At 39.7% G+C, this 18,973-nt stretch overlaps 1 protein-coding gene across 1 annotated transcript in view; it reads left to right on the plus strand.

The window, feature by feature from the left end:
• LOC150077843 (adenylate cyclase type 8-like) overlaps positions 1 to 18,973 on the plus strand; it is a 188,737-nt gene that overhangs the window by 124,660 nt on the left and 45,104 nt on the right. The window contains exons 6-13 of the mRNA XM_090385413.1: positions 4,141 to 4,252; positions 6,171 to 6,298; positions 9,430 to 9,588; positions 9,689 to 9,839; positions 12,533 to 12,691; positions 12,774 to 12,995; positions 15,147 to 15,244; positions 18,600 to 18,801. Coding sequence (XP_090241539.1) covers positions 4,141 to 4,252; positions 6,171 to 6,298; positions 9,430 to 9,588; positions 9,689 to 9,839; positions 12,533 to 12,691; positions 12,774 to 12,995; positions 15,147 to 15,244; positions 18,600 to 18,801 — 1,231 coding nt within the window. The remainder of the gene's footprint in view (positions 1 to 4,140; positions 4,253 to 6,170; positions 6,299 to 9,429; positions 9,589 to 9,688; positions 9,840 to 12,532; positions 12,692 to 12,773; positions 12,996 to 15,146; positions 15,245 to 18,599; positions 18,802 to 18,973) is intronic.

Genomic DNA, 18,973 nt, shown 5'->3' on the forward strand with positions numbered 1-18,973 from the left:
TGGAAAGCAAGGCAATGGAGATGGCGATGTCCAGGACCGTTGGAAGTCATAGTGGAACAAATAAATACATGGGCTGTGCTAGGGTAACTAAGAGTAGAAACAGGTGCATGTATACTTGCATGTACACCAATGCTAGGAGTATAGTTAAATAAATTTGATGAGCTTGAAGTGCTAGTCAAGACATCAAAGGCAGATATTGTTGGGATATCAGAGACGTGGTGTCACACAGATATAAGCAGTGCAGAATTGGAATTTAGGGAGTACAATGTGTACAGAAAGGATAGAAACGGATGAGGGGTTATGCTGTTATTAAGAAACACATAAAATCTAAGGAAGTGCATCCAGTTGAGTCAGTTTGGTATGACATAAGCACTGGGAAGGAAAAATGACAATAGATGTGTGTTATAGGCCTAATGACTCTGATGAGTATAATAAACAACTGTACACAGAAATTGAGTGGGCCAGTAAATCGGAGTGTTTTATAATGGGGGATTTTAATTTCCCAGCTATTGACTGTAATTTGTTGGTTGGTCACTCACACACTAGCAAGGCTTTTGTGGATTTATTGGATGACTGTTTTCTACAGCAGCATGTTCAAGAGGCAACCAGACGGAGTAATACTCTTGATCTGATTATCAGCAGTGATTATTCATGCATTAAGAATTTGCAGATAAAGGAACCACTGGGTAACAATGATCACAATGTACTGATATGGGAATTACTTAAAGATGTAACTACCATCAAGGCTAAAGGGAAGGGCTTTTGCTTTCGTAAAGGTGACTACAGGAGTCTCAGACAGTTTTTAAATTCTGTACAGTGGGATTAACTGTTGATTTTATCAACGTTCAATTCTAAATGGAAAGCCTTCAGGGACTTAATCTTGGAGGCTACTAGGCTTTTCATTCTGATTAAGAAATACTGTTCAAGGTTCAGGCCTAAATGGAAGTCGGATGAACTAATGAGGCTCGTGGCAGAGAAAAAAAATGTGCGGGAATCCATCCCATATGCATAAATTATCAGGTGACGCAGAAGCCTATGGCAGTTATAAACTTTTCTGTAATCACGTCACGAAGGAGGTTAGGCAGGCGAAAGCAGATTACGAGAAATCTTTGGCAAAGGATGAAAAGAAAAACAGCAAAAAGTTCTTTACTTATGTAAACTCTAGAAGGAAAGGGATGAATCAGATTTGACCACTTAACATAGATGGGTTGACTATTGATGATCATGCTCAGGTAGCTGATAAACAGAATGAGTATTTTGCATCTACATTCACACATGAGGGAGTTATTCAATGAGGGGAATGTTAGAAGTTTATCAAACTCTGACACGGAGCTAAGTGACTTTGTAATAACTGAAAGCAAAGTGGAGGAGAAATTGTTGAAGATAAACATAAGGAAGGCACCTGGGGTGGATGGGATCTATCCAATTATATTAAAGGAGGCAGCAAGGGAAGTAAGCAGGCCCTTGTCCATAATTATGAGAGCTTCCTTGGACTCAGAGGAGGTCCCCCATGGACTGGAGGTGTGCAAATGTATCACCATTTCGCAAAGTGGGTTCAAAAGGCGACACAAGTAACTATACACCTGTTAGTTTAACTTGTGTTTCGGGGAAAATAATGGAATCACTGGTTAAAGAAGCATTGCAGGATCATCTAGATAAGACTGCAATAGTTAAGGCACAGCATAGGTTTGTTAAAGGGAGGTCTTGTTTGACCAATTTGATTGGATACTATGATACTATGATATGGTTACAAAGGAAGTGAATGTCAAAAATAATTTTGACATCATATACATGGATTACAGGAACACTTTTGATACTGTTGCACATAGAAGACTGCTGCACAAATTGGAGATTTATGGCATTAAGGTTAAGTTGCTACAATGGATAAAGGAATGCTTGAGTGGGAGAGGACAGAGAGTTGTAATCAATGGATACTGCTCTTCATGGACAAATGTTATTAATAGAGTTCCCCAGGGTTCGGTGCTGGGCACATTGTTGTTTTGTGTATTCATCAATGATATTGATGAAGATATATCAGGATTAATGTCCAACTTTTCATATGATACAAAGGTTGGCATAGTTGCTAACGACAGTAAGGACAGCATACTGCTCCAACTGGATCTAGACAAGTTGGGCAAATGGGCTGAGAAGTGGCAACTGAAGTTTAGCATTGACAAATGCAAAGTACTGCATATGTTTAGCAATAACCGAAGAGAAACGTATCAACTCTGTGGTACTACACACAGGGAAGTGGAAAGGGAAAAATATCTGAGGGTAATTGTGTAGTCAAATATGAAATTTGCTGAGCAGTGCAAGCGGGCTGCCAGGGCAGGTCATGGAGTCTTGTCAATGATATAAAGGAATTTTGCTAGCAGGGACAGGAAAGTGATTATCTCGTTGTATAAGGCAATGGTCAGGTCACACCTAGAGTACTGCATACAGGTCTGGAGGCCTCATTTTAGGAAGGATGTCGAGTTGTTAGAACGAGTACAAAGAAAGGCAACAAGATTGGTGAGGGGAACAAAGGGATGCTCTTACCAAGAAAGGCTTAAGTTCTGCAAATTGCAGCGCCTGGAGAGTTGGCACCTGCAAGGTGATCTGATTGAGGTGTATAAGGTCTTGATTGGCATCAGCATTCAGCTTGGGTTGAGCAAGTTGAATGCTGATGGCATTCTTCCTCTTGCTGAGATTAAGAACCTGAGGGGGCATAGATTCGAATTGATGAAAGACAGTTGTGGAATAGATGTGCGGAAATTTTCCTTTAGCCAGCGGGCGGTTGATTAGTGAAAGAGACTTCCATCTTTTGTTGCGAAAGTTGATAGCCTAAATAAATTTAAGGCTAAGCTGGACAGGTAATTGGAACGAATGGAGGGATGAAATGGGAGGGTTTTTTTTTTTTTTTTTGGCTGATGCTGCATAAGCTTGCTTTCTTGAATCGTATACATCTGCTAATGTTAATGCTGAAAACAGTTCCCAAACCAAACCATAACCCACCGCCTCCAGCCGGCCGAACACCAACACTGCATCCAGATGTCATGGCTTCTTGTTGCTATCTCAAAATATGAATACGTCGATCAGCAAGGTAGAGTTGGAGACGAGATTCCTCACACCAGGTGATAGATTTCTACATGTCGATGGTCCAGTACTGATGTTGACGTCCCCATTCAGGCGCTGTTTCTTGTCTCTCAGTGGTATGAGTACCCCTGAAGGACGTCAGCTGCCGTAGACTATACGAGCTAATGTCTGGAGTATACAACATACTGATGAAAATTTCCCCTACTGTGACTAAAGGGACTGGCTCAGGGAGTCCAAGACTCTGTGCCTGAGCCCCTCAGACAAAAACTTCTATATATATTTATATTTATTTTTTTGGGTGATGGGGGGTCCTTCCTGGGAAGCTTAGGCGACATCGGGGTTCGCCTCCCAGAGAACTTATTCTTCCCTACTTCCTGGTCCGCTCCAGGCGCCGATGGATGGGCAATAGGAGATCGGTGTGGTGTTCCACACAACCTATCACTAACACTACGCAAACACACAAAACTCCCTCTCACACACACTCTCTGACCTTTGGAGAGTTTATATACGATACACAGTTCGCTACATGGAGTTTGGGTAGACCCCCGATGCCGCTTCTCATATAATACTAAACTCTAAACACTAAGAAGTTCATGTGATAGCGAGATTGGGAGGAAACCCCGTGGGCTGCAGGACATGTAACGCTATAGTAGTTGATGAGGTTATTGTTCTTACTATTCCTACGTTTACTGGGGACTGGGCTGCGGTATTGCTGTGCTACGAGACGAAGCACATGGCGCTCACCACGGGCGTTGACCACACGTGGATATCCTAAGGGTGACCTTTGGCTGGTTGTTCGACCGCTATTGGCCATTTACGGTAGATTATGACATCACAAAACGGAAGCACTTAACCATGTTGGCTGTTGACGGGAGATAAGGACCCATTCTTCCTGGCAGAAACTCAAAAACTGATTGCCACATGTGCGAACAGCAATCAGCCGTTATCGACTTTGAGCCTTCACCAGCGTCGCAGTCCATTCCTACACAAGACGTTGTTGCTAATGCAAAGCCAACTCAGTATATATACATTAAGGTTTACAATTCTATTGTACTTTGTTTTCAGCATCTTGTTTGCCGATATTCAAGGATTTACAGCTCTCGCATCACAGTGTTCCGCTCAAGAGCTTGTGAAGGTTCTCAACGACTTATTCGGGAGGTTTGATCGACTTGCTAATGTAAGTTTACCTTCTCTGACATTGCTTCTCTATTGATAGCGGTTTATTTTCAAATATTTATGGTTTTTCTATTTCTCTTCTTCCTTTCAATTCACTGATTGAATTCTAATAGCAATAAAATTAAATATTTAAAACAGACAAATTAAAATAGTTTTTGAAAATCTCTTTTAATGGTGTTCGTAAGATCGAGCTCCTGAAAAATCTCTGTGACATTCGCGCGCATGTGTATTCAGTTATTCTAACCTGAACTGTAGTTTGCTTCCAATTTTAATGGAATTTTTCCGAATTCGTTTTACGCTGCTTTGTTGCTACGATGGAATAAAATATCTTTAATTTTTGATTCTGATCGTACTAGACGATTTTTCTTTCTATTTTAACTGAAGGAAAAGTTTACTTACGTAACATTGTTTGCACACTAAACCGTATTAGGGAATGCCTGATTGCTTACCTTGATGAGATCCGTCACATCGAAAGCCCCTGGGATGAAGAAGCTTCCATTGCTGGCAGGCTCTTGTTCTGTTATGGTTTCACTCGAGTTTCTGCCTACTCGCCTTTCTATAGCAACCGCTTCCTCTCTTTTCGAAGAGAACGAATAAAAGCAGTTAACTCTCTTTCGTTACTACTTCTCCAGTAGTTAGATGAGCGAGTTATGCTGTTGTGTTTATTTTAAGAATCGATTCGTATTTATTTAGTGAACAGCGTCTTAATAGAAATATTTAAACTGTCGTTTTATCCAACGATCACGATGTGTAAAATATGTTAATAAATAGATTTTAAAAAAATATTCTGCAACTCTACGAATATTTTCAACGCATGGCAAGGTTTATTTACCCGCAGAAGATGATGATTGCTTACAAATACATACAGTATGTGGTGAAAAGTATTTGAACATAAAAAGAGTAGTTGCAAAAAGGATTTTTAATTAAAAAAATAATACATATTAAGACTACTGTAGTCCATTTTTTAATTGTCATATTAGGGCCACCCAAGAACTAACAATGGACAAAATTTGAAACAGTTGAAACAGCCCCATGCCATCCGACCACCCAACCACGGTACACTCCAACAGGAAACGCTTTCTGGCCATCTTCACACCCAAACACGTCCATGATTGTCAGAATGGCACCACTCCAAAAGTAGTTTCACATTGGTGAGCGTGACACTATGCTTATGTGCAGCTGCCTTCCACTGAACCCAAAGATATACGGCTTCCTACTGATGGTTGACGTATTAATGGATGTTCCTCTGGCCTTTTTGGATGTCTTCTGTGATTTATTGCAGACGACCTGTTTTATAGATTGCAACTTAATGGGTCGTTTATAAAGCCATCCAGCTTTTTTATTCATTCAGGTATCACCTACGTGGGTCTTTGAATAACATCAGCTACTGGATTAAGGACTGTTCAGAAGATTCGCAGTTGCACATACAGAAAAGTGATTAATGTGGCATCCAATGACAATCCCACATTGGAAGTCTGTAACTTCCAATCTATGACCCATACTAGCTTGTAACGTGCTGCTCTATACAGGCAGATCCACGAGATTTATATTAGTATGTCGCAGTTGATCTGCAAGCATGAGGAACTTCTGAAACTGTAAACAACATTCCTGGAGTCCAGATACTTTTAATCATATAGCGTATAGCATGTTCCAGAATAAATTGCATCTTGGCTTTCAAAAGTTTCGGCCAACCACAGAAAACAAAAGAAAAAACATTTATTTTATTCAAACGTAGTTTTTCCAATTGATATACTGTTCTGCTGAAGGTCATTGAAGCAACACCCTAAAACACTTTTATAATGAATAAAATCTTTATTGCATATTTATTACCTCTGTCATTGACTATTTAAATAACTGCACGCATGCGTGTGCGATTGTTTGTGTGAATGCACCAATTATGACTATTCATTTTGTTCTAGGAAAACCAATGTCTTCGGATTAAGTTACTGGGGGATTGCTATTACTGTGTAAGTGGGTTGCCTGATCCACGAGATGACCATGCTCACTGCTGCGTAGAAATGGGTCTGCACATGATCCACGCTATCAAGTAAGGATATCGTTTATCTAATGTATTTTCCCGCATATTTTTTCTGTTTACATAATTCCTGTCCCCATTTTTTAGGTTAAAATTAAAATATTTTTCCAATAATGTTCCTAAAGTTCATTTTAGATAGAGCTAAGACTGTTTGAATTCTATGGTTAGATATTTATTTATCTTTTACCCTCTCCATCTACAAAAAGAGAATATTTATATCACAGGTGCAAACAGTAACGTACAACTGTAACTATAAATATGCTCGTAGCCATTTCCACGTCATCGAAAATCCTTAGGTTGATGATTGGTGATGTGATTTGCAAATGGATTGGTGCTGAAACCGTCATTAACCGACTCGGAAAGTCTCTGAAGCTGAAGGAACGAGACAGGAGAGCTCTGCAAAAAATCGTCCGCTCAGAATGCAGGTCGACGTTGTCGCACCGGATACACAGTAAAACAATTGTAACACATGTCAGCACCAGTAAAGTGTGAAGTTTGGAGGAAGATGAGGATAGTCTGTGGCTGTTTTTCATGGTTTTACCTGGAATCATTGGTTCTGTTTGACAAAATCATACATGCTGAGGTCTACTTAGACGTCCTGGACAATAATGCGTTACCTGCTATGTGGCAGCACGTCTGAGCAAGGACCATACTTTTATTATCAGGACAACGCTAAATGTCATACTGCTCGCGTTAATGGTAAGGCAGTGTATATAAGAATGTAAAACTAGCAAACAATACACAGCAATAAGTAAGTAATCAAAATTTGTTCTTAATTTAATTTTACTTTGCTAAATTAAATGCTAAGGTGCTTTCGTTGTTGATGAATCTTCTTTACAAGTAGAACCCCCCCCCCTCCGAGGACTCATTTAATTCTACTAGGGACATTGAATAACAGATCACAGAAAGAACAAATGCATTCTAACCACCAATGGTTAAATGCATTCTTAAATGCACTCCAACCACCAATGGTTAGAATGCATTTAAGCCAGGTAGCCTGCTGTTAAGTGTTTTGTTGACTAACTCGATACAGACAAAAGATGTTTGTCTGTTGTAGGTGTGCGTTCCTTTATCTTCAGCGATTTCTCTTTGCTATAACTTAATCTTTCTCCTTTTCTTGCATTCTGTTTTGTATAATATTAGTATTATTAAGAGAAAAGTTTCTTAAAAGTTGGTAAACACACATATATAAGGTATAAGGTATAAGGTATGTTAGTGTCTAACGGCTCCTGGGATTTCTCCCATCTCCGCGGGTGTACATTGTATCGGGGCCAGAGATTTGAAGTGTGTGGGGGTCATGTGCTGTATATTGTGTTGTGCCCTTTGTTCCTCCGGTCTATTAGCCGCCGAGCCCCTAGTGGGACCCGACGTTACCACACCATGCCACGGGGAGGCTGACCGGGTGTACCACTGTAGCTAGAGTACTCTGGCGGGTCCTGCCACCTACTTTCCTGGGATTTCAGTGGCTAGGACCAGATTTGAGAATGAGATGATCGCTGTTTCTTGAGCAACGGTTGTAATTTTAACAGAGCGTAGGGTTGTTCGCTGATAACTTGTTCTAGGGCCAAATAGGTCGGGCAGTAATTTTGATGTTTTTAGATTTAGACCTGTGGGGAATGCGTGTGTGTGTATATATAAATATATGTATATACACACACACGCACACATATATATATATATATATAAACTAAATAAAAAAAAAAAAAAAAAACGTTGTGCAAGAGAAAAGTAAGGGAGGAAGGCAGAAGACTGGAGGGTAGGAAACAGAAGAAAGGGGCCAAAAGGGAAGATGGCCCCTGATGACAGTGTGGCATGCCCAGTGCCTCACCAGAGAGAGGAGTGAAAAAAAATCATTCTGTAAGAGAAAAATAGGGGGGGGGGGAGTAAAAGAACGGATGGCAGGAAACAGAAGAAAGAAGCCGAAAAAATAATAATAAATAAAAAAAATAAAATAATAAAATAAAAAATGAGAGAGAGATATACTCCGCAAGTTCAGGGTAGGTACAGCTAGCACGGCCAGTTAGTTGGAGCCGACAACTTGCTGGAAATCCAGCAGTCTAAGTGCTGCTATGGTGGATGGGTCATGTTCGGTAAGGTCTAGTTCAGGTGCCGTCATTGGGGCTCCATTTGGTGAGTCTGTGTCGCATCCAGACTGAAGGCTGGTCCAGTAGTCCATCAGAACGAACAGTGGGGGTGGTCAAAACCGGGAGTCCAAGATTGATGGTCAAGTCCAGGGATCGATGCTAGGCCTCTTCTTGATGAAATGTGTCACATCTGGTCGAGAGAAGTTTGTCCAGAAATCAATGATGAGGAATTTGTCAAGGTATGTGCGGACCCTGTCTTTTATTGCACTGCTGGTCAAGTCTTGTGCAAGTTGGTCCAAGGCGTTAGCATCCATGGCTCAATGATGCGTAGCAACAATTGGCAGTCATGGTTGTTATGACCTATTGATTCGGATACTAAGGTGGTGGTAGCGCTTTCTGCCTGGTAAATAAGTCCATTGCAAATTGAGTCAGAGCTCGGTAAGTTTCTTCATTCTGTAGGGTGAGGTGTTCTTGATTTTGGTAGTTGAAGCGTAGTTTTGTTATTAGGATCCTCCTGAAGTCCTCGTAGATTTCACAGCTGTGGGCAAGGTACTCCCACGTCTGATCCTCTCCACAGTGGCAGCGGGGTGAGTCTGAAATTCTGAAGTCATGTAGTTTTTTCTGGAAGGAGCCATGTCCAGTGAGGAGGTAGGTAGCATAGAGTCCTGGTGAAAACCAGACAGGTGTGAGGGGGTAGGAGGCCCTGACATCAGGGAGGAATCTTTTGGTGACAGTGCCTTTAGTTGATGCCTGCCATCTTTCTTGCCAGGTGTCTGTTAGATGTTCATTAAGTCTCTTCTTTTCAGCGTTTCTATTATTTGCTGGGTCAGTGGTGAAACCTGCACAAGTAACTGCTCTTCCTTTGACACACATATATACTTACACACACACACTTACACACACTTGCCGGCTATAAATAACCTACAGATGCTACAGCGGTATATAGGGGTAACCCTGGAGGCCGCAATCAATACAAGAATACCTTGTCCCTTAAAAGTTGGTAAATGGAAACACTAGTTTGCACTTACAAATTAAAATTTTTTTTTCTTTCCTGGTCAGATTTGTTCGTCAAAACACAGACGTGAACTTGAACATGAGAATTGGTATTCACAGTGGTTCAGTGTTGTGTGGAGTTCTGGGTCTACATAAATGGCAATTCGATGTGTGGTCCAATGATGTTACTCTTGCAAACCACATGGAGTCAGGAGGGATTGCAGGGTAGGTAGTAACTCATAAGCTGATCTTCCTAAGGTTGATGAAGACCATTTCTGGATACGCAAAATTATAAATTTTTAACTAATAATTTCAACTTATTCAGGCGAGTCCACATCTCCGAAGCTACTCTTAAGTGTTTAGGAGACGATTACGAAGTGGAATCAGGATTTGGAGCAACACGTGATGCATATCTACGTCACCACAATGTTGAAACCTATTTGGTTAAGCAAACGGAGCCAACCCCAAAGAAGAAGGTAAGTTGTCGATCCTAATAATATATAATCAATTAAGTATATGCGAAGTCTGCCGGTTATTTTTGCTTCTATTTCTGGGCCATTACTTTCATTAGTCTGGAGCTCAAGATTCCCAGCCGAAATTGGCAGATATAAAAATGTACAGCTCGGGTTTTGATAATTTTATGTTCACGCATTCTTGTAAAAATAATTTTATATTCCAAATGGAAAACCCAGTTTGGTACTTAGGCAATTTTCTCACATATGACATATGAGGGGGGTATTCGAAAAAGATTTGTATTCATCCAGAAGTAGTTGTGACAGAAAGAGATGCAGTGCTGAATGAAATGTGATTCAGTGATTCGGTTCTTCTTTCTGCAAGGGAAAACACCCAAAACAATCCATGAAGAAATGATCGCTGTTTATAGAGAAGACTGTCCGGGGTACAGTGTTGTTGCACATTGGTATAAAAAATTGAAATGTGTAAGAAACTCAGTGCACGATGAAGAAATCCAACGACGCCCAGCAACTGCTGTAAAAGAAGAGAGTATTGCAAGAATTGAGGCACTAATCCTGGGAAATCGTCAAAGAACTAGCTGCAGAGCTCCAAATCAGTGTAGGGTATGTGGATAACATCGTCCATCAACAGTATATGAGTATACTGTTGATATCATTGCATATGAGTAAAGTGTCTGCTAGTTGGGTTCCCAGACTTACGACTCCTTACCAGAAAAAGATGGGCACAATGTGAACATGAAATTTGTCGATGTGCCAGAAAAAGCAAGAGGGCATTTTTCATGGCTAGTCACCATGAATGAAACTTCGATCATCACTACGATCCCTAAACTACATAACTGTCAAAACAATGAAAGAGTGCAGAATCAATCCCTTCCCCCAAAAAGACAAAGGTGAAACCAAGGTGATGCTGTCAATGTTTTAGGATCAGTATGAAGCTGTCAAAAGGTGCGCATCTGCTCCACCATAATGCCCCTGCGCATTCCTCGCATACTGCAGTGAAGTGTGCCTGCTCATGAATATGGGTTTGAAATATTGCAGCATCCTGCCTATTCCACCGACCTTGCACCTTCGGATTTCTTCCTCTTTTCTGCTCTGAAGTCCTCTTCGTGTTAAACACTTTGCTGCTGCTGAGGTGATTACTACTGCAGAGTCGTGGTTTGAAGGACAGTCAGAGGACTTCTACAGAACTGGCCTACGGAAATGTATTGAGGGGTAGCAAAAATGTATCATTTTGTCTGGTGACTATGTTGAAAAAGTGTAATACAAGGTGTTTGCTTCAACCCTTTATCACAACTACTTCTGAGTGAATGTGGGCAGGAAGCATTGTGAAGACCTGAATATCCCAGTGACGAGATATATCTACAGTATGTAAGATGCGAGATGGTGCAGTAAATGGCAGTAAATGAAGTACACATAGTTAAGTTTAGGGCAAAAGCCTCAACCTACAAAAGTCGTACATGTCAGGCATAGCCTCTTTTGATACACAGCTATGAACAAACTGGGTTCGCTATTTAGTACATCGGGTCTGGGTAGTGGCAGACATTTTTGTATTAGAATTAATGTTATCCGTATAGTGCAAAGAAGCCACAGGCTTCTGCTGCACCGGCAATAAAAAAGTAGATAAGAAAATACAAGTTATACTCTAACTCCTCACACAGGTAACGCTATCCAGTTGACCTTTGAATTTCTTCAAACTGTCAGCCTCAACTATGTGCAGAGGCAACTTGTTCCATTCATCAACAACTCGTTGGCCAAAAGAAAACTTCCTACAATCTAGTCTAAACCTCAACCCCTGTAATTTGAATTTATGAACCATAGTTCTGGAATTATTTGTAACAGTGAGATTCCACCTTCGTTCATTTTACTAATCCCTCTCAGCGCCTTGTAAACCTCAATCACGTCTCCTCTGAGGTGCTTGGTTGCCAAGCTCTGTAGCCCACATAATTGGAGTCTTTCCTCATACGGCCGTCCTTCTGCAGATCTCACTGTTTGAGTTGCCTGTCTTTGGATCCTTTCAAGAAGCTCAATGTTTTTTTTTCAGATGAGGTCTCCATACTTGAACACAGTATTCTAAATCTGGTCTTGCAATTGCTTTATACAGTGGAATTATGACCTCCCTATCTCTACAGGGTAAGTTCGATAAATCATCCACAGGACGCCATTGGCTTTTCTGTTCTCCTGTTAATACTGCTCAGAAACATATCTGCCCTTATCGTAACTCCCAGATCCCTTTCTTCCTCTATGATTTTTAATTCAACTCCATCAAGTGTATAAGTTATTTTGGAGTTGCTATTCCTCAAGTGTAATACCTTGCATTCTGCTGCATTAAAACATAGCTGCCACTTTTCTGACCATTCTTGAAGCCTGTTCAAGCCACCCTGAAGGAGCGTTGCTTGGCACCGATCATTAATAACTCTACCAATCTTTATGTCATCTGCAAATAAATAACTAAATAATTTAGATAAATTAAGATAAATAAAATATAATAATATAAATAAAAAATAAAATAAGTAAAATAAAAAATAAAATAAGTAAAATAAAAAATAAAATAAATTCATTTTACATTAATTTTAAATTTATTTTATTTAGAGTAGTGCAATACCAGGGCAACTATCAAGGCATAACTATTACACCTTCATTTTGTACTGTTCAGCAATTCTCTTTCATCCACTTGTTTTATTCTCTCTCTCTTTTAGGATCCAAAACATAGAAAATGTTCGGAAAACTTGAAGGAAGTAGTTAGAAATAGTCGTCAAGCTGCCAATGCTGCTGACTGCATTTCAACTTCCAGTAACATAGGAATTCCTGATGACGATATTACAACTGACTGGACCCCTGAAATTCCTTTCGAGGATGTAAGCCTCTTTAATACTCTTGTCAAAGATTTCTGTTCTACATCGAAACGTTGTTTCTAGATAGATAATCCCTCTTTTATAGCTTTCAGAATTCACCGAAAATGATCCTTTCGAAGGGCCACAAAGGTGTACTCCAGAGGACGAGGATGGAGGTTATAAGAAAAGATCGGTGGTGAAGACAGTCAGTGAGGAAGTGGATATCCTAATTGACAATTCTATAGAAATAGAATCGAATAGGAAGCTCAGAAAAGAAAACGTAAATTGGTTTACCCTGACTTTTAAAGCTAAAGATATGGAAACAAAGGTATTAAAGGGAGAGTGGAAAACTTTTAAAGCATCATTTGTATCTTTATTATTTATAAATAAATTCTTTTTAAAGTGCACATAAACTAATTTATGATTCTTTCGAGAAATGTTGTCAGGTTGATAAGAAAGTTATTGTTATTGTTATTTGGTTTTTAGGAGCATTAGCAACTAAGGCCATATTGCTCCGGGATATGCGGTGGTCATTCCCTGACCTTTCCGCATCCTCCGTATTTGGTGGTGACGGGCTCGAACCCCGGTCTAATCAAGAAGCGTGTGCTACGCACTGCTGCTCCTTCCCACCTGGCTACGGAGGCGCCTTGATAAGAAAGTAACGTTATTTCTCCTTGAAAAATGCATTTATTCAGGTTTAAATGGATAACACGTCTTAATTTTACATTAAGACTTCTCAGCCCCCTACCCTAACAGTGGTAGGGGGCTGAGAAGCGATCAGTATGCGTCCCATCAACCAAATGTGTTTGACAGGTGACAGATCTGCTGAACATACAGGCCAAGGAAGCATATCCACATCACGTAAGCATTGTCAGGATATGAGAACTAGTGAGCGAGCATGTCCTGATGGAAAATGAATAATTTAATTGATGGCTTCCCAAATATGCTCCTGGTACACTGCTTCTGCTTCCTGATGCAGGCTGTATTACTTCTGACCCCAGCGTCTCCAGACGCGCTTGTCTGTCACTAGATTCCTATATTCGCGTTTTCTCGGATTTTTCGCCCAATAAAACAGCAAGTATACCAGAGAACACACGCAATTTATGGACATATTGCACATTGGCAGATGAGTTAGTTCTCGGCTGGCCCTAATAGGACAGTTAAAAAAAAAACACCATAAATTCCTTCTGCGTGCAAACTTTCAGGTAGATCGTTTTTCCTTTCTTAGTGGGATATCAATGAAGAACAGTATAGCCATCAACCTTTTGATCATTTTTGATGCACACTTCTTTTTCCAGTTAGCACGGATGATAATTGCTTGCATAATAGAAACTTAATTAATAGAACATTCCACTCTTCTTTTGTTTTCAGTTTCTTTAAAAAGAAGAACAATTTAGAGCTGAATTTTTCCAAACAAGGCAGTCAGCTATAACTCCTTCCTTTGGAGTTTTCATTGGTGAGTTAAATGACAGTGACCTTCATTGCATGGAGAGCTGGAACTTTAAAATATTTTTATAATCTTATGGATGATCTATCATTTTTCATTAAATTTTTTTTCATGTTGAGGTCCGTTTTCTACAAATTGTATCACTGATGTTGGGGTCCGTTTTCTACAATTGTAACAAGCTTATCGAACATCTCGTCGACCATCTTGGGCAATGGCTAATGGTTTCATGTTCTCATCTCGGAAGGCCGTCTGAGTACACTTGTTGCAAACAGAACCTTCACCCTGAACCAGAACTAATCCTCAAACAAAACATCATTGTAGCAGCACACGAAACAAAATTCTTGGGGCCTGTATTCGATAACAAATTGGCACTCCACATATCCGTGAATTGAGGACGAAGTGCACAAGGGGACTGAAAATCTCATGTGCCATCTCATCTAATCTAATAGCGGATCAACTTGTGAAGTGCAACGGTCTGCTCGACCGTTGCACTTCACAAGTTGATCCATAATTTAATTTAATCGATCATATGCTATTTGATCAGGTGAATTCAGATGTTATTTGCTGCATACTGGATGTCCAATTTTTCGCACAGTCCTTACAGTACTTCGGCGGCTTCGTTCTTGAAGTATTATTTTTCTGACACATTTACGCATTTGCGATGGGGAAGAACCACTTGCTTTCCACTCATTAAAAACCATTGAGTGGATGCTTTTTAGAAACCAGTTATGTCATTTGTTTCTTGAATCGTGGCTTCTGCTAACCGTACACCCACAATAAGACCTTTTTCAAAGTCTGATAGATCACGCGATTTTCCCCATTGTGGCTTCATATTACTGCAATCGAACAGCCTGTATACTCAACACATCTTCACCCATGTCACAGTTTTCTTATTGATACAAAGGGGTTTTTTGGAAGGTCTAAAAGATGGAAGGTCTTTATTAGACCTTCCATCTCGTAGAAGTTAAAAGTTTTGTTTGAAACAAGGTATGTATTATACTAACTAACCTTATACTCTCCTTATTTTTCAAGTTTCATCAGATTCGTGATACCGTATTTCGTTCCAATATGTTATGTGCTGTTGTCATCTGGATGTTCATAGCCATGTGCCAAATGATAATGGCTCCCAAGTGAGTGTTACCACCTTTCAATCAGTTTACTGACAAAGATTTTAAATAGCGTTAGTATGCTCAGTGTTATCGAAATTACATAAATTATTTAATAGAATTATTTTTAATTTTTAAAATATAAAAACGTATAACGTGAAATCACGCGCTTGCCTGAGATATTTGAAAGAATTACTCATTTGTAGATTCGATTTCTTGTTATGCAATTTGATACAACAGATATTTGGCAGAATATCGTATAATATAATTAAAATATTTTTATTTATCTGTTTAAATGTATCGACTAAGCAAATATGTAACTCTCGCTGCAATATCGTCTTCCAAAATTTGACGTAATACGCTCATCTCCATGACCAAACGAGAATTCCGTTTGAGCTCTGTCGTCTGCTAAGCATTAGCAGACGACATAAATATACGTTATCAATCTAAGATACCGCTTTCAATTTTTGTTTACGAAGGTACTGTCATATTTACATGGCAAAATTATAGGTATTTTCTCCCTCCAACCTTTTTTTGAAATCTATAAAAAATGTAAAATATTTCCATAAGTAGAATGAAACCAAAATTTTTTCCCCTACTGCAGTTCTTTACTCTTTTTTTATTTTCTTATTGTTTTATAAAAATACAGCCACTGCAAACATAAATATTGTATTCATAATTGTAAATGAAATTAAAAGCATTTCATCAACTTTACAATGTGCGCGTAAGGTGCGTTAAATTTTTTTTCTTTTTCTTAAATGAATTAAATTATTAAAAATGAAATGTAAATAACTTATTAACTTGTTATATTATTTATTAATTACATTATGTTGTCCAACATTGGGACAAGTGGGACGAGTTCATACCAAGACAATTTAATGTAAAATATATTCCTTTAGTGCAATCAAACAAGGTCCTTCTTCCACCCTGCACATCAAACTTGGATTGATGACAAATTTCACGAAGGGACTAGATAAAGAAGGTAACGGATTTGCATACTTGAGAAGTGTGTTTCCTAATTTAACATATGCCAAACTTAAGGAAGGAATTTTCGTAGGACCCCAAATTAGGAAACTCCTGAAAGAAGATGTGTTTGAAACCCAGTTAACGGAGACCTTGGCACCTTGGCGATCATTTAAGGCTGTAGTACATGGTTTTTTGGGTAATAGTAAACAAGAAAACTATGAAATGTTGACGTCTAATCTACTCGAGTGCTACAAAAACATGGGCTGTCGAATGTTGTTGAAAATTCATTTTCTTTATTCCCATCTCGAATTTTTCCCCGAAAATCTGGGAGATGTGAGTGATGAACAAGAGGAGGTTAATTAGCCATTAATTTTCCTCCAATCAGCGCATGATAAGTGTGATTCTTACAGCTACAATATACAGTATGTACTGTATATCGTAAACTGTGTGATTTGTATAAAAAACCAATAATGATAATAAGGACATGGATATACAAGAGATGACAGAATGGGAGATTTAGGAGGAAGAAGTATAACAGTCGATCAGGAAGTCCCACAACAGGGGAACCCCTGGGATGATAATAACGCACCCTCACACAATCCTAGAGTCTCTTACTAAAGGAATCACTTATCTGAAAGCTAAGGACAAAGAAGCACAAACCCGGAGAAGAACAGTCTGATCACCTGACTCCCAACAATGTACAAGATCCTGACTAGCTGCATAACCAAGAAGATATAAGGCCACTTGGACAGCCAGAACATCATGGCCGAGCAACGGAAGGAATGTAAGCAGATGAACAAAGGATGCAAGGAGCAATTGACCATGGGCGCGACAGTTGTGGAGCGAGCCTGCAAGAAGAACAACATGTACACGGCCTACATCGACTACCGCATGGCCTTCGACTCCGTCCCCCATAGCTGGCTGACAGAGATACTGAAGATCTACAAAGTCAACCCGGTATTGACATACTTCCCAGAAGCAACCATAGCGAAATAGAGGACCACCACCAAGGTCGAGAAAATCACAACCAGGCCAACCGCCTTTCGAAGAGGAATCTTCCAAGGAGAAGCCTTAAGCCCACTGTGTTTCTATCTAGCACTCAACCCACTGTCCGCCATGCTTAACAACGGCAAGTAGGGATATATATATATATATATATATATATATATATATATGTATGTATATATATCCTGAAATAATGGAAAAAGAACCTGTACACCCTCTCATACCTGATGTATATGGATCACATCAAATAATATGCAGCAACCGAGAATCAACTCTAACAGCTGCTCCGGATCACTGAAGAGTTTAGCACTGACATTAGGAGGCAGTTTGGACTAGACGAACGCAAGACCCATGAATTGCATCAGGGAAATCCAGTGGGCCGAAACTACCAGCTAAAGATTGGTGAAGAGACTGAAGTTACGACAGACGGAGAGATATACAAATATCTGAGGATGACGCAAGTTCAACAGCTAGAACAGAAGGAGATGAGGACCAGCCTGATTGAGAAATACCTTCAGAAACTGGGAAGTCTGCTAAAATCAAAGTTGAATGGCAGTAACATGGTGAGTGCCATAAACACCTACGTAGTCCCAATAGTAACATACTCGTTCGGGATCACAGATGGGACCAACACTGAGCTGGAGAAGATTATGAGATTGACTAGGATTATGACGACAAAGAGCCGCCAAAACAATCCGAAGTCGGTCATCAAGAGACTGACCATAGCCAGGAAAGAAGGAGGAAAAGGGTTTGACAGACCTTAGTGAACAACAGAAGAAGAGCCTGAGGGATTTTCTTTAAAAAAAAATACAGCGCCAATCTACCAAGCCATAAGGAAGATAGATAAACGGCACACACTGCTGAACCTCAACAAGGAGACTACACTCACACAAACAGAAGAAACAAAGACAGATATGTGGGCGAAGAAAGCACTCCATGGCAGACACTACGAGTATAATGACATCCATGAAGACTACGTTGACAAGACACAACGACCACCTCATGCACCTGGTACCAATACTCTTCGCAGGATGGGATGGGAAAACCCATTAGGAAAAGAGAGAGAGAGAGAGAGATAATAATGATTGCTGCCAGATTTATATTTTTCTGATTTTGATGAGATTTCGAATGGAAATCCCAAATGTCATTAAAAGAGTTTGTCTTTCTGAGAAAGCCACTTATAAAATTTTCATGAAAATTCGTCTACTGGGAGTCGATTTGTTACATGCGGACGGACATGATAAACTTTCATATCTTTCATATGTAGGGATTCTGAATTGGTGTGTAGATGTCGCCATTGAGTGTAGTCTGTTTTTGGTTAATGTTGAGCAGTATCGAGTTAGCAGAACTAATTAAATACTTTTCTTTGTTTTAGAAAACATTCTAATGAGGTTTGTTTTCATTTTAGGTCTGTCATAATGGCGTCTGTATTTCCTGTCACTACGTTTCTGCTTCTGCTCACATTCTTTATCGTGATGGCTGGAGAGTTTCCTCGACTGATAAACTTGGTCAAAGTTATATCCTGGAAGTTAGATGAAAGGCGTCTTCTAAGAAATATCGTCAGTTGCGGAACCATATTCCTCATGTGCACAGCATCTTCGGTAACCATGGTAACCAGAACAATCGATTAAGTTGCCATTTCGTTATTGAAAAGTTAGCCAATTTGGTGAAATGTTTTACCAGATAGTTTCTCAGTTAGTTAATTTGTAGTGCTGGAATTAAAAATGAAAAACGCAACTCTTCGTGTGGCATCACTAACGTCACGTGACCAATTAGTAATGC

The sequence above is a fragment of the Mastigoproctus giganteus genome, chromosome 11 (assembly GCF_048544385.1).
Source record: "Mastigoproctus giganteus isolate SK-2022 chromosome 11, ASM4854438v1, whole genome shotgun sequence".
Taxonomy (NCBI): Eukaryota; Metazoa; Arthropoda; class Arachnida; order Uropygi; family Thelyphonidae; genus Mastigoproctus; species Mastigoproctus giganteus.